Raw genomic sequence first — 18233 nt, 5'->3', positions numbered from 1 at the left:
TTCAACCGAGAAGGGAACAGCCACCTAAACCAAGCCTATCAGAGATAGATATTTTAAGCAGACATCAAGTTATCAAACCTATTCTGGAAGTTTGGTTTTGCCGACTCTCTACCCATAATGAGCACCCTTCATTCAAAGGGTGTAGCTGTACCTCTTGAGCTTTTTGCTTTAGCTGGAGACTCCAATTGAACCAGCAGTGGAAGGATCACAAGTTCTTTTGCAAGCTCACCGGGTTTTATTTTTTCCCTTTGAATGCTAGGTGAGCTTTCAGCTATTTGAGGTAACTTGCAAAATTCTGGCACCTGGAGAAAAACAGAGCTTCAAGGCACCTTTTAATATAACAAATGTCACAGATCTTTGACAGTTTTGCAAAACAATTTGTTCCAAATGACAGAAAACACATCAAAATTATATGCCTAAAAATGCACACTTACCTTGCTTGGACAGATTTTATAAAAGGGTGTGTGTTATGTGTGTCATTTTTCCCAGCCTGATCCCTCTTGATACTGGACATTGCTCCATAGTTCAACTAACATGGCCAATATAGTCTGGGGATCAGAAGAATTGAAGTCCAATTTCCTTGGAGGGTACCCAGTGGGGAAGGCTGTGTTAAGCTTTTTGCCGTGCTATTTAAGAGAATTTCTGTTATATATACAACATGAAAAAAAAAGTGTACAGAGCGCAGTGCAATAAACCGTTAAACAGGCTTAATTCCCTTTTATTTTAATGAGACGCACAGTCTGATCTGTTCACTGGAGTTCCCTCCAATTAAAATTGAATTGCAGCCTCAGGGACACTGAATTACATATTGTAATATTGTACCCCAGAATACAGTTTCCTCTTATTGGGATATACTTTGGGAATGATTAATTGCTCGACACACTGTTGCATTTCAGTTGACCTGTGATACAACAATGTTAGAATAGGAGGCCACGCAGAATGCTGAAGACTAAATCATTAGCCATATTTATTAAATTGGTAGCCTCTCCTCCATTCCTAGACTTATTAATTAATTGATTTAATATTTTCTTAACTCTAGAACAGGGGTGGGCAAACTTTTTGGCTCGGGGGGCCGCATTTACTTTTAAAATTTGACAGACGGGCCGGGTCAGCACAAGATTTTTTGGGAATCGCCCCCCCCCTCCTTCTTCTCCTCCTTCCCCTCCCTCGGAGGCCCCCTGAGTCAGGAGTTGCTACCGCCGGCACGGCTCCACGCGGCTCCAGTCCCGCGTTGCCTTGGGAAGGGAAAGGCAAAAAGGAAGAGCCGCGGCGGTGCTTTGCAATGACAGCAGCGGCACCGGAGGCTCAGGCTCAGCGGCTCCTGGTTTTGCCTTTCCCTTCCCAAGGCAACGCGGGACTGGAGCCACGCGGAGCTGCACCGGCGGTAGCAACTCCTGACAGCCCCAGCCGGACACCTGAGCGGAGCCCGGGCGAAACTGCCTGTTGCTGCTGCGGGCGTCTGGCTGCCCAAGTAAAGAACCGCACCAGCTCAGGGCAACTGTGAGGAGCAAGAGGGGAGAGGCAGAGAAGGAGGCAGAGAAGGAGGAGAGCACCTGGCCAGTTGGGGGAGGCTTCTTGTGCTGCGAAAGAGGCGGCTAATGATCTCCAGCTCCGCTCTGCTTCTCCAACATCTGGCGCCGCCCTGTTCTGTGCGCCAGCTGCTCGGACTTGCTGGGCCTGACACAGAACAGGGTGGCGCTGGATGTTGGAGAAGCAGAGCAGAGATGGAGATCATTAGCCGCCTCTTTCGCAGCACAAGAAGAACAGGGTGGTGCCGGACCATTGGAGAAGCGGAGCAAAGCCAGAGATTAGTAGCTGCCTCTTTCGGCACAGAAAGCTTCCCCAACCAGCCGGCTGGTCTCCCCTCCTCGGCCATACAGAAGAAACAGGCAGAGAAGGAGGAGAGCAGCTGGCCAGTTGGGGAGGCTTCTTATGCTGCGAAAGAGGCGGCTAATGATCTCCGGCTCCGCTCTGCTTCTCCAACATCCGGCGCCGCCCTGTTCTATGTGTCAGGCCCAGCAAGTCCGAGCAGCCGGCGCATAGAACAGGGTGGTGCCGGACCATTGGAGAAGCGGAGCAAAGCCGGAGATTAGTAGCTGCCTCTTTCGGCGCAGAAAGCTTCCCCCAACCAGCCGGCTGGTCTCCTCCTTCTCTGCCTGTTTGTTCTTTATGTCCAAGGAGGAGGAGACCAGCTGAGAAGCGCGCTGCCAGGCAGGGGCCACACAGCGCAGGGCAACACGCCACCACCCAGCCCTGGCGAGGGAAAGCAGTGGGCGTTCCCCGGGTGGCGGCCTTGGCCCCGCTACCAGGGAAGCGGCTGCCCAGCTCCGTGTTGTGTGTGCGATTTTTTGGCACGTGGCGCGGGGTCTCTTTTGGCTGGCCCCAATTTTTTTTTCAGAGGGTAATATTTTTTTTCCAGAGGCGGGCCGTATTAAAACGACCAATGGGCCGGATGTGGCCCACGGGCCATAGTTTGCCCACCCCTGCTCTAGAACAATTGCCTCCTGATTTTTTTCATGCAGGAGACCTATAGAGGCATACTTTAAATCTCCCATGCAAACCAATCTTGCCTCAGGCTTGTCTTCAGTAAAATATAGCACCTTGCAATCTCCAATTTATTTCATATACATATGTGTAGCTTTTCCAGGATTAATCCTTTTTAGGATTAAGCTAACAAATTCTAAATATTTGAACTATTTGTATTGTTCTTAGGCATTCAGAGACATCCTTCACCCTCGAAAATAGTAGGATTTGGCAAATGGCAAAAGAACTGACCTGCTTCCTGTGTTTCTTTGTGATTTCATCTTGCTCTTTGCTACCTCCTGAATTAATCAGGGGGAACACTTCTGTGTCTTCAGAAAGTCTTCTTCCTCTGCTAGCTGTGCTCTTCAAGTGATTTTGGTTAACTATGAAACAGACAGGAAAACAGAGATCCAAAATTACCTTCCTTCTGTCTAGCCATGGTTAATTCTCATCAAAATCTATGAAGGAAACTGTTATAACTGAACTGAAGATTGAATCAGTGGTCACTTGGTGATTGGCTATGGATATCACATTGGAAATGGAGCCCACATGACAGAATACTCCTTTATAAGTTTACATGCAAAAAACTAGCACAATCTTTTTCCCTGATATACTCCACACCACACACTTTGGGGGGTATAAAACTCTCAGGTGGATACTATTTACAAATTATTATGTTCAATACAAATTACACTACTATGTTCCAGTTGTGGCTTGATCATTTCAGCAAGGATTAAGCCATTTCTTTGTAAGGAAGCTCTCAGATTATAAAAGGCAGCTATGTTGGGCAATGTAATGCCTGAAATAGTTTTATATTACGGTAGAATATGGTTTCCAACCAAACATTATATCAGCTGGCAAAAAACAGTTGTATCCCGTAAGAGATGTTGCAGTATTTACTTCTGATATAAAAGAGGCTATTTACTAGAAAGCAAGTATAATATAGCAGAGTGTGGCCCCATGGTGATATTTGTTGGTTTTTGTGCTTAATTAAAAAAATTCCAGCAGAGGGAGGTATAATGACTGTGTGTGCATACCATGCTAATCCTCTGTTACCTTGCTGCACTTTACTCAATTAGCTCAATGTTCTCAATCCACATAATACTATGAACCTTTTATTTGTTTGCTCATTCATTAGTTCTTCTTTCCTCTAGTACAAATCTAGGTCTTCCTGATTCTGGACTGCTTACATTATGCAGACTTTATTTTTACCAGACAGTAAGTACAATGTAGTTGGCATTTCGGTTTGTGGTTCAATGTGTCATGTACACAAATATACAAATGCAACCATCCTGCAGCATCTTATTTCCTGTATTTATTCCTATATTCTGGAATACCAAATACCTCTATTTGAATGACAGAAAAACTGGTGCCATTAATGGTTCGCAACTACCCACTGCCTCTACAAATAAAAATATAGTGGTTGCTTTTAATTTGGTTCATACATTTGCAGCATCTTCTTACCACTGTATGTGATCTTTTTTCCAGGAAAGGAACCACCATAGAAATTCAAATGGGATTGCTCACAACAAAATTCAGAGGTGTCAATTCGTGTATTTCCCAATAATGGAAAATTTACTGATTGTTTTGGCATTTCACAGTTATGTGACTCCTTCTTGGTCTTTCCATCTTGGTGACGTTCTACCCCACTGTCCTAAAAGGAGGTAAACAAGACCACTTGAAAGGCTGCATTTAAAAACCAGCAAAGAGGAAAAAAAACCCCAACTGTTCTATTCATAAGAAAATAAAGAGTCCTCTTGCACTAGCAGTTTATAGCATCATCTAACCACCACTATGGGAAGACAAAGCTGCAGTGATATACAGTAGCACCACAACAATGGCTGGATGTGCTATAAATTGCTAGTCTGTCCTGATGAAAGACATTTCTGTTCTATCCCTTTGTTCTCACAATGGTCAACCAGATACCAACAAAAAGCTCACAATACAATATTAAGTTCATAGCATTCTGTTGGTTGTGTTGCTCTGCAACTATTATTGAGAGGAATACTGTCTCTAATACAGGTAAGATAATGAAACAGTCATTAAGTATTTATTTATGTATGTATTTGATTTGTCAATTGCTTACAAGATAATAGGTATAAGTATAAACATAGTTATGAATACATGAAATGGATACATATAAGAAAAATAAAAGAAACAATAGGACAGGGACGGTAGGCACGATGGTGCGCCTATGCACGCCTCCTACAGACCTCTTAGAAAAGGGGTGAGGTCAATAGTAGACAGTCTAAGGTAAGTGTTTGGGGAAGAAACCACAGAGCAGTAGCCTCAACTTCCATTAAGCAGCCATTGACGTATCCTCCTCAGATTTGTCCAATTCCCTTTGAAAACTCTCACATTGATGACTAATATTGTGTAAAGCAAAACTTCCTTTTATCTTTCTTCATTAAATGAACCCCAGACTTCAGCTCACGCTATCTGTGGGGAAGCTATATCCCAATATCATTTTGGAGCCTCACCATGAGTATACTGGGGACCTAAGTATGAGGATATACACATTTTGTTTTGAATCTCCCTATTTTTTCCCATCTTATAAAAACTGAGAAGGAGGGGAGAAGCAAATAAGAGTTCGCTATCAAGCCAGTGCTAATAATAAAAATAACTGTAACACAATAGTAGTAGTAGTACCATAGTCAGTAGTAGTGGTAGTAGTAAAATGATTGCAGCTTCTTACTATAATACTCTGTGATTGCAGTAAATTGTATGTAAAACGTAAGATAACCTTAAAACAAAGGCAGGAGGGAGAGGCTGCAATTCATCTCCAACTTCCTATGTTCTCCCTCTCCCATCCCATTACATCATCACACCTTCACTTGTTCTAGGATATACTCCTTTCCAGCCAGCTATTAGACAGAGGCCTAACTAAAGTAAAGGAGCTTTTTAACTGCTGCCCCTCTTCTTTGGAACAGCCTCCTCCCCCTTTTTAAAGCCTCACTAAAGTGGACCCTAGAAAAGTCACAACTCTTTTTCAGCAGGCCTTGGGGACCGGCAGGTCATGAGACTTTCCTGCTGAGGTCTGATGCTCTATGTTTTGAACTGAATCTGTTTATTGTCTCTGGCAACAAAATGTGACTTAACAGTTATTCAACCTTGATGAAAAACAATTATGGAATGGCAGATGTAAGCCATTCAGACCCAGTGACAATAGGAACAGCATAACAGGTCAGCAAATACATACATCCCCACATATGTCCTCTGAGGCATTCAAGCCACCTTGCATCTCTGCAAGATCATTCAACTCTTTGTTTATTTTGTTGATGGGAAGAGGACATCATTAAGCAGTTGGGAGCTAGAGAAACTATTTGATGAGGAAAGAAAGTATAATACCTCAGAGATCTGCCAGTGTGCCTCATTCTGATTCCAGATGCTTTCTCTGGAATTCTGTGGTTGTAGATGAAAACTCAGTTTTCTTACAGAAATTCTTAAAGGGATTCGACCTGTTTCTCTTGCATTATGTTCTGCATCATCTTTCACCAGGCAGGCTTTATTTTCTGACTTTTTACACAATGGAGGACCAAGACCTAAGAAGTAAGGAACAACATAACCCTGAAATAAATGACCAAAGTGGCTGCACTGTACATCAAGGAACAATTATGATTCAGCTTAATCTTGTCTGTGCTAGTCATAAATACGTCTAAGCATGTTCAGTGGGTCACTCCTAAATAACATGTTTCCCCCCAAATAAGACCGGGTCTTATTTTCTTTTGACCCCTGAAATAAGAACTTGGCCTTATTTTGGGGAAGGTCTTATTATTTTTGAAGTGCAGGAGGCGGCAAGTGCGATCTCCTCATGGCTGCTCAGCCCCTTAACTGCAGCCTGTGGCAAGCGGCCTGCAGATCACCTGATCCAGTGAGGGCCGGAGGTTTTGTCTCTCTGGGTGCCTGGAGATGTTTCTGGCACAATCTTGCTAGCCCTAGTCCTGTCGACCTGTTAGTGCCTGTCGGTTGGCTTCCAGTGCCAGAGACAGAGGCGGGGATGGGAAGCAGCCAGGCTGCTGTTGCCACTGGGGTGTGTGGAGTAAGACGGGGCTCCTCTTGCCATCTTACCTGTTTTCCAGCTCTATTGTGCTTCTCACTGTTGTGTTCAGGGAAACAAATTTGTGGGACTACCATAAAAAAACTTCTCACAAGAAGTTGGAATTAATTGATTGAATTCACAAGAATTTTTTTTTTACGGTAGTTCCACAAACTTGTTTCCCTGCACACAATGGCGAGGACTGTGACGGGGCTGGAAATCAGGTAAGACGGCAAGAGGAGCCCCGTTTTGCTCCAAGCGCCCCAATGGGAACAGCAGCCTGGCTGCTTTCCTTCCCAACCATCTCTGGCACTGGAAGGCAACTGACAGGCACACGCTCAGTTGCTCATTCATCCCTCTCTCTCCCTCTCCCTCTCCCACTCGATCGCTGAGATCAGCAGGCCAGATTCAGTGAGCTGAATACGCCCCTGCCATCCGGGAGGAGAACAACATGAGAAATGGGCTCTCTTGCAGCGCCTCATCTCTCTCTGTTCCTTCTGGGTGGCAGTGGTGCATCCAGCTCACTGAATCTGCTGATCTCAGCTGGCGAGGGGGGGGAGAGAGAGAGAGAGAGAGGGAAAGAGATGAATGAGCTACTGAGCGTGTGCCTGTCAGTTGGTTTCCTCTTAATAACAGGGTCATCACAGAAGAGTTTAACAGTTTGGCAGGCTTACTATAGAAAACAGGATACAGTACTCCAGGATCCTGTTCCAAAACTCCTTAGGGCAGAGTTCCCCAACCTTTCTGGTTTTGTGGACTGGTGGGTGTGGGGGGAGGGGATGGTTCTGCACGAGTGGCCTGCAAAGGTGTGCATGTGCAGCTCCATTTGCACAAGCAGCAGGCATGTGCACCACCACTCATGGAAATGGAGCATGCTCGTCCATGCTTATCCATGCTCATGCAAGTGGGGATGCATGTCCACAGTCCAGTTCCAAATGGCTCATGGCCGACTAATAGGCTGCAGCCCAGGGGTTGGAGACCCCTGCCTTAGGGAATTAAAGTTAATTGAATTGTACTTGGAAACAGACTTGCAGGCAGATGGGGAAAAAGGAGTCACATATCCCCAGAATTTTTCCCCTATCACATTTGAACTTTGAAAACCAATGCAGTAATTCCAATCTCACGAATGTAAAAACCTGACCAAACGAGGAGCAGATATAGGAGATACTCCAAACCATTTCTGGCAGCAATCTTGGAGGCATCTGCAGAGCAGCAAAGGGAGAGTAAATAATTTTACATATTTCCATCATCATTGTGATGTAAGCATATAATTATGCCTTTTGTGTGATGATATCAGGTGTGTTGCCCCTTTGACATCTTCCTAAATTGTTATGGATGTCTTTGCAAAAATTAAAATCCAAAATTAAAAGATATGTATTTGCACTGTACCTGAATAAGTCTGTTCTTCTAGTTCACTTTGTGAGTACAAACAAGGAGTGTAGAAAATATGTAGATTATACTTTGGTGGAATAGCTGATAGATCCTGTAACTTCTTCCTGAGAGCGGCTGCATTTTCCTTAAACAACAAGGGGTCACTGATATACCCTGAAAAATATACAGCATACACCTGCCGTTGGGTAAAATAACTCAACATTGATCTATCTATTGAGTATTGTCTGCAATACATCAACTAGGAATGTAAATGGATTGAAACAGAGACACTTTGCTCACAAAGCATATGTTTTAATTATTTAAACAGAGGATGGGCATAGCATATGAGGAAAGAGCCAAATATTTTATCTCTGCAAATTATTATTAAGCAGGAATGAAGCAATTTGGGCTCAATCTACTCTCAAGTACAATGCTATTTTCTTCTATTTATTTGAACTGATTCTGTAATGAAAGTCAAGACTGATCTAAAAATATATTTTCTACATTTTATTTTCTGTCTCTTAATATGACTATGGAGATTCTCAGTCATCCAGGTCATGGTTGTCCCAAAGGTGCTTTTTTTTCCCCAAGAGGCAACTGGACTTTCTGTTTTTTCTTTGAAGACATTTCACTTCTCATCCAAGAAGCTTCTTCAGCTCTGACTGGATAGTGGACACAAGCGAAACATCTTCAAAGAAAAAACAGAAAGTCAGTTGCCTCTTGAAAAAAAAAAAAAGCACCTTTGGGAGTTTTCTTATAATACTAACCTGCATTCTGAAGCCTTTGCAAAACACTTGGATCCCAGCTCTGAGCAAGTTTGAGGAGGTACCTCTTGGCTGAATAGCCTGGTCTCATCGATTTGTCCATCTCACAGTCTGAATCTCTCAGGAAGTACAGATAGGGCTGCTGAGCAATTCCTTTCTTATCTCGCCACAGCTTTAATATGAAAACAAAATATCGAAATCTCAAAATGGGTGCTTCTACATAAACAGTGGAACAGTAGATTTTATTGAGTTTCCCCCCCAACATTTTTTTGAAAGTATTGCCAGCTTGCTGAGTTAGAGAGGAAACAATGTAGTGGTTCAGACAGACAGATAAAGGAGAGAGCCTCACTATGGGTCCAGGTGGGGATTTTGTAAATTTGCCTGTAGGGGTCTCTGCATGCATATCTCACTGGATTAGGAGCAGCACCTAATTGTCCAGCCTCAGTTGGATAAATTCCTGCTGGACTTCCAGATTTACAAATGTATGTAATATGCACCCCCCCCTTTTTGGTTTCTGTAGGGTGACTGTCTTACAAAGCTGAGTAATCAGATGCATTCGTGAAAATGAATGACAGCTTTCCTTGGAGGATTGATGGGGAATCCTCACAGTAAAGAGTTATGAATAGTGAGAAATAGCCTCCCATATCTGGGATGTAAATATTCAGAAGAACACAAGATGGTAATATAGAGTTAGAACTTTATTTTGCTCTCCTCTGCCTCTGGAGGTTAAGTGGACTCTTTCAGCCCAGCCAGAGTAGACTTATAGGGGAACTATTTACATTGTCTAAACCTGTGATGGTGAACCTATGGCAGGCGTGCCGAAAGTGGCACGCAGAGGTCGCCCGGAAGAACCCCACTGTGCATGCATATGCGCCCCCCCCGTCAGCCAGCTGATTGTCGGGTATTTGCCATGCATGCGTGGGGGGAGACGCATGTATGGGAGACGCACACACATGTGCAGAGGCATGCGGCATATGTGGGGGTTGTGTGTGCATGCGCAGGGGCAGTGGGGGAGTCGTGCATGCATTGCATCATGGGTGCAGGCTTGCGAGTGTGCACATGCGCACTTTTGGCACACAACGTGGAAAAGGTTAGCCATCACTGGTCTAAACCCTAAAGTAATATTTATAGACAATATTCGTTAATTCTTGAAGCAATGCTGAAAAAAGGAGAAAATAATTTTTATGACTCACAAGCACTTTATTTATTTATCAAAGTTATACACCAACCATCTCACCTAAATTGATTCCACTTAGGGGACTTATTGATTAAAGTGACTTTAAGTTGAATGGAAATAAAACAATGTCAGCTGCTGGGTAAAATGACCTTCATGCTGATAGGACCTCCTAATCTTTTCTTTTTTTAGGAAGTGCTTATTTCATAGTGCATTAATAAGCTTCTGCCTGCAACTTTTTAATTTAATTTTTTTTTTCAACTCATGGAAGGAGCATCAGGTTGTTTTTTCTGGCAGCTAACATTTTATTTCCACTCCACACCCAATGTGCCATTTATTTTCAGTCTGAGACAAGAGACAAAATGACAATAATTAGAAGAGCATGGGTTCCCTCCTACACATAATTATGTTGGATTGGTACAAGACCTGGGCCAATGATGGAGCACTAACCACCAGCAATGGATTACTATGAAGTTAAATTCTCTAACTAAGAAACAATGGGCCTTGTCAAGTCACAGGAATTCTGCTACTACTTAGAGATACCACATGCTGACATTGAGTCTAATCTCAGACCCTTAAGAATACATGGGAACAGAAGTTACATTATTGACTATGATCATATTATATATACTTGTGAATACAAATCCATCCTAATAGATTGATGTACTATGGAAAAATATTTTGGGTATTTTCAACTTTTTTGTGATTCTGTGGGGCTCTAGAAAACATCTTGTCTCTGATCAGATGAAGCTGGAGGAACAGAAAGAGAATGGATTGTGCTTAGAGATGACTGGGGGCGGTGTCTTTGGTTCAGAATCCTTTCTTCTTTCTTGAGCAGAAATTGTCTTCTGTAATGATTTGAATAGTGAATTTTATTGTCATATTGGCTATTAAATCGTCCCAGAACTGAGACAATTCCATTGAATCAGAAGCTGGAATAAATCAAGATTTTCTTTAGTTTCCATTTTATTTTAAAAATCCCAAGTCCTGAGATTGGGTTATCTCATTCCTGATTCAAATTCCCTTCTCCAAATTGCAGTGGCAAGGCAGGCCTTCTCTTCTTCAGTCCCTTGATCATATGAATCAAGATTGGAAAAGCAGATAGTTGACAAAACCTCTTGGTTTCTAACTAAGTTGAATGTTACTTTGCCTCCTACTTCTAGCATGTACTGGGGCTTTGTTAAGAAAATGACTCAAGTGGATTGAGTCGAAGCAGACTGTTTGTTTCTTTGGTATCAGCCAGTTATTTTCGGCTCTCAGGTTTCAGTTTATACACTTGCGCTCCAGGGTATTTTATAGGCATTTCAATTCCAGTACTTTATAGTTTCAGCAGCAAATCTTCAATAAGTCCAGAAAGTAACAGTTTAATGTGGAAGGAGCTTAGCACTACTACTAGTTTATTTCAAACTTTGTCTCATTATCATTCATGCTCATAGTGGCTAACCATTTAAAATGTAATCATAAAAAAGGATTTAAATATTTCAAATTGTGCCATTTAAAATACTTGGTCAAAGAGAACATTTTCAATTGAAACTAATGCAAGATCATGGCTGTGACCAGATGATTGTAGCCCTGCTCCTTTTTTGGTGCATGGATGCATATAAAAAGAAGCAAAGCTTTCCTTTTATGGTTGTGGCTGCCACCTTGAATTCTTTGACTTTACCTTCAGGCACTCCTGATTTTAGCTCCTTTTCCTGAAAACAGAAAATAGACCTAAACGCAATTCCCGATGGATGTCACACATAGGAATGACACAGGATGGCAGCCCATGGAGAGTGCTTATTATGGATGTTACCTTTGGAGTACAGGCTTTTAACACTAAATCTCACTGATTTATGGAACTGGACACATTTTCTTGACATATGTAATATTTCTATGCTTTCCTAACATTTCCTTCCTCACTTTTTTAATGGAAAAATTGTTAAGGAGAAAAGGCCAGAATAATTGGGTAGTGAGCCACTTCAGCTCTTCATTTAGAATGTTTACAGCTGCCTCGACAGGCAATTTAGCCCAATCTGCTTCCTACCTCCCAAATTCCTTGCAATCTTCTAAGGATAATCTTTGAGTCAGTCTTTCTGAAGTAGACTTCAGGCAGCAACTCATTATTTAAGACAGATCTCTGCTATATCCAGTCCAAGATTTTTTTCCTGACTGAGGTAGATCAGTAACTTAGAGATTGCATTGCACAGATTACAACTTTTAGCATAAAGTATAAATAGGCCTTTTGGGGAGGGAATACTTTTTAAAATAAAATTTAGATACAATGCACAGCATCGAACAAACTCTCCATACCTCATATAATGCAAATGGGAAGATAAATCACATATTTTATAAATTAACCAACAAAAAAAAATGTTTTCCATGTCTGTAATTGATTTAGAAAAGTAGTAGTTTTCTACACCCTGCATCCACATCTTGGAAGACTCAAGAGTAGCTTTGAAAAGGAAGGTCTAGAAATGCAGCCTCCTAAGACTATTTCCTGGTAAGAAGGCAACCCTGTGCCTGATCTCAGCCTATGCTCTATCTTAATTTTCCGCCTCCTCTTATAGCAACATGCATTGAAAGCGCCTGGAGTGCCCCTGCTGGACTCTAATTGTTGGTGGCAATCGGCACAGAATTTCATCTGTTTCGTCACAGCAGTCCTCTTTTTCTGCTCCTTTAATCTTTGACAGATGCAATCCATGGGTACACTGAAGAACTCATACCACAGGCAGTGATTTTAGAGGCATCTTTTGTCCACAGTCAAGGCATGGTGTCTGCACTGGGCTGGACAGTATTTTTGAATGGATCTCTTCCCAGAGTACAAAACAGAGAATTGACTGGAAGGGAAATGTATTCAGATATGCCAAATGCTTCTGGCAACCACTAGCTGAAGCATCTGGAGGCATTCCTGAACTGTTTGAGATCTCATTTAAAGGAGCCATTGAAGGGCATTTGTTTCAAACTCCCAAATGCATAAACAACGGCCTGAGCAATCTATGTCTTCTCATGAAACCCGAAACTCATAATTCTGGACAGAAGAACAAGGGCACAAAGCAATGAATCAAAGTACTTTCCCAAAAGATACTTCTAAAAACATTGGTAGGGAAATAAGCCATGAAGCAATAGATATGTTTATACATAGCTACCTCTTTCCCATGAAAGTGATTCTTGCTTAATTAGATGTGAAATTGACATTTGCTGCTCCTGTTGTTATTAGTAGTGTTAATTTGATATACACAACACGTTTCTGACCAAAGCCACCATTATTAATGTAAAATCTGATAAAAGAAATAAAAATCATCATAAATTACATTTTTTCTCTTAAGTGGGGAGCTGAGCTCACTTGCAAGATAAATGCATTCCTAATGGCACTCCCCGGTGCCTAACTAGGGGCCTCCAAATGTGAGGTCTTCTCCAAGAGAGCCTCTCCTATTGACTTTAATGTTTCATATTGAGACATTACAATAACCTGTTGAGCTGGGAGAGACAGGCAACAAGCCTTGAAATGTTCAAATTGCCCCCTTAAACTATGTTAACAAGTAATTGGCACCCTTGGGGATAATACAATTCCAGTGACTAAATTAGTGACTAAATTAGTCAACCAGCAAAATACTGTGGACACAACATACTTAGATTTCAGCAAGGCATTTGACAGAGTAGACCACAACCTACTTCTTGGTAAGCTAGAAAAAAGTGGGATAGATAGCACCACCACCAGATGGATTCTCAAGTGGCTGACAAACTGTACTCAATGAGTAGTCCTTAATGGGTCAAAGTCTACATGGAGGGTGTTATATATGACCAAATATGGCCAAGGAGTGGAGTCGGCTAATAGACTTCACTCATTGGCCCAGCTGCTGGCGGGAAAAACAAAGTCCCATCAGTGGCTGAAGCTTTGGACAGCGCCGGCTATAAAAAACAGCGCCTGCCGCGGTTGAGCAACTTTTTTCGAACTGGCTTCAAATAAAGTCTGCTTACCAGTCCTACTGTGTCCTGCCTCTCCTTTCCCGCGCAGACCCATCTAACACTGGTGATGAAGGTGGGATCCTGAACTACGGAGAGAACAAGGGACACCTCGTGGGTTTCGGACACCATTTCTACTGGACCCGCGCCACCAAGAACAATTGTGACTGCCAGACAACTTGGCCCAATGCACAACCAGCCTGGCCCACTGCCTGATGGCAATCCCTTATGATCCCACAAAGGAGAAATGGTCATCCTACATGGGCCGTTTCAACCTGCACCTGGAGGTCAATGGACTCCAAGCAGCCCCCAATGCCAGAAGAAGGCACTCTTTCTAACATACTGCGACATCGAAATCTATGAAATGGCCGATGCCCTGGTTGTGGACGATCTGCAGACTGTGTCCTGGGACGAACTGCAGCGTGCCCTCCGGAGTCACTACAGCCCATCTCCGTCTTACCTGGCCAGCCACTACGACTTCTACACGCGGAGCCAGAGAGAGGGAGAGATGATCAACTCGTTCATGGCAGATCTACGGAGAATCGCAAAGAACTGCAGATTCCCAGACACCAAGGGGATGATCCGAGACCAGATCATCCTAGGAACCAAGGATCCCACGCTGCAAAAAAAACCTCCTGGCCTGCGAGGACGTCTCCTTCCAAGAAGCCGTCAACGAGGCCAGAGCCACCGAATTTTCCGACAACTCGGCAGCACGGATTCGAGGGATCAGAAAAGTCTATGCAACCAGGACCAATCGCCTGCCACAGCCCAGCGAGTCTGCCTCTGAGACCAGAGCCAACGACGATGATGGAGAGATGCATAAGCTGAGGTCCAATAAGCCAGCCGGGAAACTGGGAACCTGAGAATGCGGCAACTGTGGCGGAAACCACCACCGATCAGCCTGCCGTTTCAGAGACACCGTATGCTGGAGATGCGAGCGTAGAGGCCACATCGCGGAAGTATGTCGTGCAACACAACCGACGAGCAAGCAAGGCCGATGAACTGCGTCACCCGCGAAACAACATGGCCACCAAGGGGGGCGCAGAAGAACCCTGGCGGGAGATTCAAAAAGAGGGAAGACACCAGGGGAGAGGAAGCCCATTTCACATTCATGGACTACGCGCAGACCAGAGTGAGACGCACTGATGCTTTCGAATAATGGCCACAGTCGGAATCGAGGGCAAGCCTTGTCATATGGAAGTGGACTCAGGGTCCTACATATCAATAATATTGTGGGACACCCTTAAAAACTCCTACCCAAGCAACGGTGTGACCAGTTGGAACCACAAGCCATTATTTTGAGAGACTACCAGGGTCGCCGCATACAAGTCCTGGGAAAAAAGGCCGCACACGTGGAGTATGGCACCTTCAGCGGGAACCTACCACTCACGATAGTAGACCGGAGCCTACCCACTCTGCTCGGCAGAGAATGGTTCCAGCCTCTCCAAATAAGCGTCGCCGGCATCCACACGACAGAGATCTCCCCCCCAGCCCAACATTGCGGAGTTGGAACGGGAGACATTGCGGAGTTGGAACGGGAGTTCACCGACGATTTCGACAACAAACTGGGCAAGTACATGGGGACCCTTATATCATTTAATTTAGACCCCAATATTGTCCTGGTACGTCTCAAGCCGTGGCAAGTCCCGTTTGCCCTCCGACCAAAAGTCGAGGAACAACTGGACAAATTAATAGCCCAAGGAGTCCTAGAACTGGTGGACCATGCTAAATGGGAGACCCCAATTGTGATCCCAGTTAAGCCAGACAAGTCAATAAGCATCTGTGCTGACTATAAAACGACCCTGAACAAAGCTCTTCAGCAAAGCGCCTATCCAGCACCTTATACACTCCCTGGGCTGGGGAACTATATTAGCTAAATTGGACTTGGGCCAGGCCTATCAGCAACTGCCTCTTGATGAGGCTACTGCTGTGGCACAAACCATCGTCATGCATAGAGGGTCATTCAAGTGCAAGAGACTCCAATTCAGTGTAAGCATAGCCCCATATCTGTTCCAGAGTATCATGGAATGGTTGCTGCACAACATCCCACAATCATACCCTACTTCGACGATGTAATTGTCTCAGTTACCAGCAAGGATCAACTGATGGAGTGGCTAAGGGCAGTCCTGGGAAGATTCCAGGAGGCAGGGTTGAAATTAAAGAGAAACAAATGCCACATAGCAGTTCCACAAGTAGAATTTTTGTGGTTCCTAATTGATGCCGCAGGCATCAGACCCACAAACGGGAAGCTTAAAGCTATACGGGAAGCCCCTACACCACAAAACAAAGCGGAACTGCAAGCGTTCCTAGGGTTGCTGAACTTTTATGTCTTTCTGCTGCAGAAAGCAACCATCGCAGAACTGCTCCACAGGCTGCTCGATAAGACGGCGAGCTGGACTTGGGGACAGCGCGAGGCAGATGTATTAAAAAAAATAAGAAGCATCTTAACATTGGACAGCATTCTCACCCAATACAGCGAGATGCTGCCACTAACACTAACATGCGATGCCTCCCCCTATGGCATTGGAGCGGTCCTCAGCCACAGACTACCCAATGGGACTGACGCCCCCATCGCATATTTCTCAAAAACACTATCAAAAATGCAAAGAAATTACAGCCAGATCAACAAGGAAGCGCTTGCCACAGTCGCAGGGGTAAAGCGCTTCCATGAGTACCTGTACAGCAGGCAGTTTGACCTCATCACCGACCATAAACCCTTACTGGGCATCCTCGTTGATGACAAACCCACACTGAACATCCTGTCACCCAGGATGTTGAGATGGACAGTACTCCTAGCTGCATACAGCTACACATTAACCCACCGGCCAGGGAAAGACATCACCCATGCTGACACTCTTAGCCATTGCCCCCTCCCAGACACAGCCTAGTGCCATCCTAGTGCCATCCATGACAGTTCTGCTAATAGAGAACATATGGCCTGGAATAATGACTTCCTCAGAGATCGTGAGGCTCACCATGCGCGACAAAACTATGGCGTGGATTTCAAACTGGGTGTGGAGGGGATGGCGAGAGGCAACACAGGGGGAGGAATACACGCCATACCAAAATAGGTAAGCCGAGCTGTCAGTACTAAAGGGCTGTTTACTGTGGGGGGACCGAGTAGTTATCCCCCCCATTAAGAAATAAAATATTAGAAACGCTTCATGAGGGCCACCCCGGAGTGGTCCGGATGAAAGCCCTAGCCAGAAGCTATCCTGGGTCGCCACTTGCACTCCCTGCCAAGAATCCAGGCCAGCACTCCCGGCCGTGAGACCCATGAAATGTGAGACACCTACAACACCATGGGCCAGAATACATGTCGATTTCGCTGGGCCCTGCCAGGGACAGACATTCCTTATAGTCGTCAATGTGTACTCCAAGTGGCTGGAAATAATTTTAATGCAATCCACCACATCGGAGGCAACAATAAAAGTACTCAGACACCTATTTGCCACCCATGGACTACCAGATGTCCTTGTCTCAGACAACGGGCCACAGTTCACCTCAAAACCGTTCGAGACCTTCCTAGCCAGACTAGGGGTCAGACACGCTTTGTCAGCGCCTGCTCACCTGGCCACAAACAGCCAAGCAGAGATAATGGTTCAATCCACTAAGGAAATGCTCCAGTGAATGGGCTGAGGGGACTGGCAGGAGAGGATCGACAGAATGCTCCTTGCCCAGCACATTACACTCCACACTACAACACACTGCAGCCCAGCAGAGCTGTTAATGGGTCAGAGGCTGCGGATTGTACTAGACTGGGTCCATCCCAACTACATCACAGAAACACCCCCGGACTCCACAGGGAAATGCAGACAATTCGCCATAGGGGACCCAGTCTATGCACTGGGGGGACCAACATGGGTGCCAGCTAGGGTAATCGAAAGCACAGGGCCCTGGTCCTACAGAGTAGAGACGGAGGAAGGGAAGCTATGGGAGCGACACATCGATCAGCTATAGGGCCGGGTCCCAAACACAGAGAACCAGCCAAACACCCAACATGCAATAACAGAACAACACAGATCACAAACACAAACCCTGCAAACACAAATCCCTGAACAACAATGGCGGAGACACTTATCTTGCGAAGAGGGAGTCCCATGGTGTCCTTCTGAGGTCTCAGGCTCGATGGTCCCTGCCATGCCAGTAGCAAGTTTCAAGACAGTTCCACTGGCGGGGACCGGAGCAGCAGCGGACCTGTCTGCTTGGGCCACCGCCCCAGGAACAAGTGAGGTGTGCAGGTCCAGTCGCACCCATCGAAGCCCCGCCTACTTATGTGACTATGTACAGTAGGCGAGTGCCAATTGGAGGAACATTAACTAGCAGGGGAGGGGTGTTATATATGACTAAATATGGCCAAAGAGTGGAGTCGGGTAATGGATTCCACTCACTGGCCCAGCCACTGGCGGGAAAAACGAAG

At 44.7% G+C, this 18233-nt stretch overlaps 1 protein-coding gene across 2 annotated transcripts in view; it reads right to left on the bottom strand.

Moving 5' to 3' along the window:
- The window catches only part of KIAA2012 (KIAA2012 ortholog), a 140390-nt gene that overhangs the window by 107476 nt on the left and 14681 nt on the right, over positions 1–18233 (bottom strand). For both annotated transcript variants that reach the window (XM_087949790.1, XM_087949797.1), the window contains exons 4-9: positions 8698–8866; positions 7949–8104; positions 5872–6065; positions 3988–4177; positions 2776–2906; positions 152–302 (exon numbers count right to left, since the gene is read on the bottom strand). In XM_087949790.1, the coding sequence (XP_087805916.1) occupies positions 152–302; positions 2776–2906; positions 3988–4177; positions 5872–6065; positions 7949–8104; positions 8698–8866 (991 nt within the window). The remainder of the gene's footprint in view (positions 1–151; positions 303–2775; positions 2907–3987; positions 4178–5871; positions 6066–7948; positions 8105–8697; positions 8867–18233) is intronic.

This window comes from Notechis scutatus, chromosome 1, assembly GCF_049901735.1.
Source record: "Notechis scutatus isolate UNSWTSFEM ecotype Mainland chromosome 1, rNotScu1.2, whole genome shotgun sequence".
Taxonomy (NCBI): domain Eukaryota; kingdom Metazoa; phylum Chordata; class Lepidosauria; order Squamata; family Elapidae; genus Notechis; species Notechis scutatus.
This window is presented reverse-complemented; position numbering and strand designations above follow the sequence as displayed.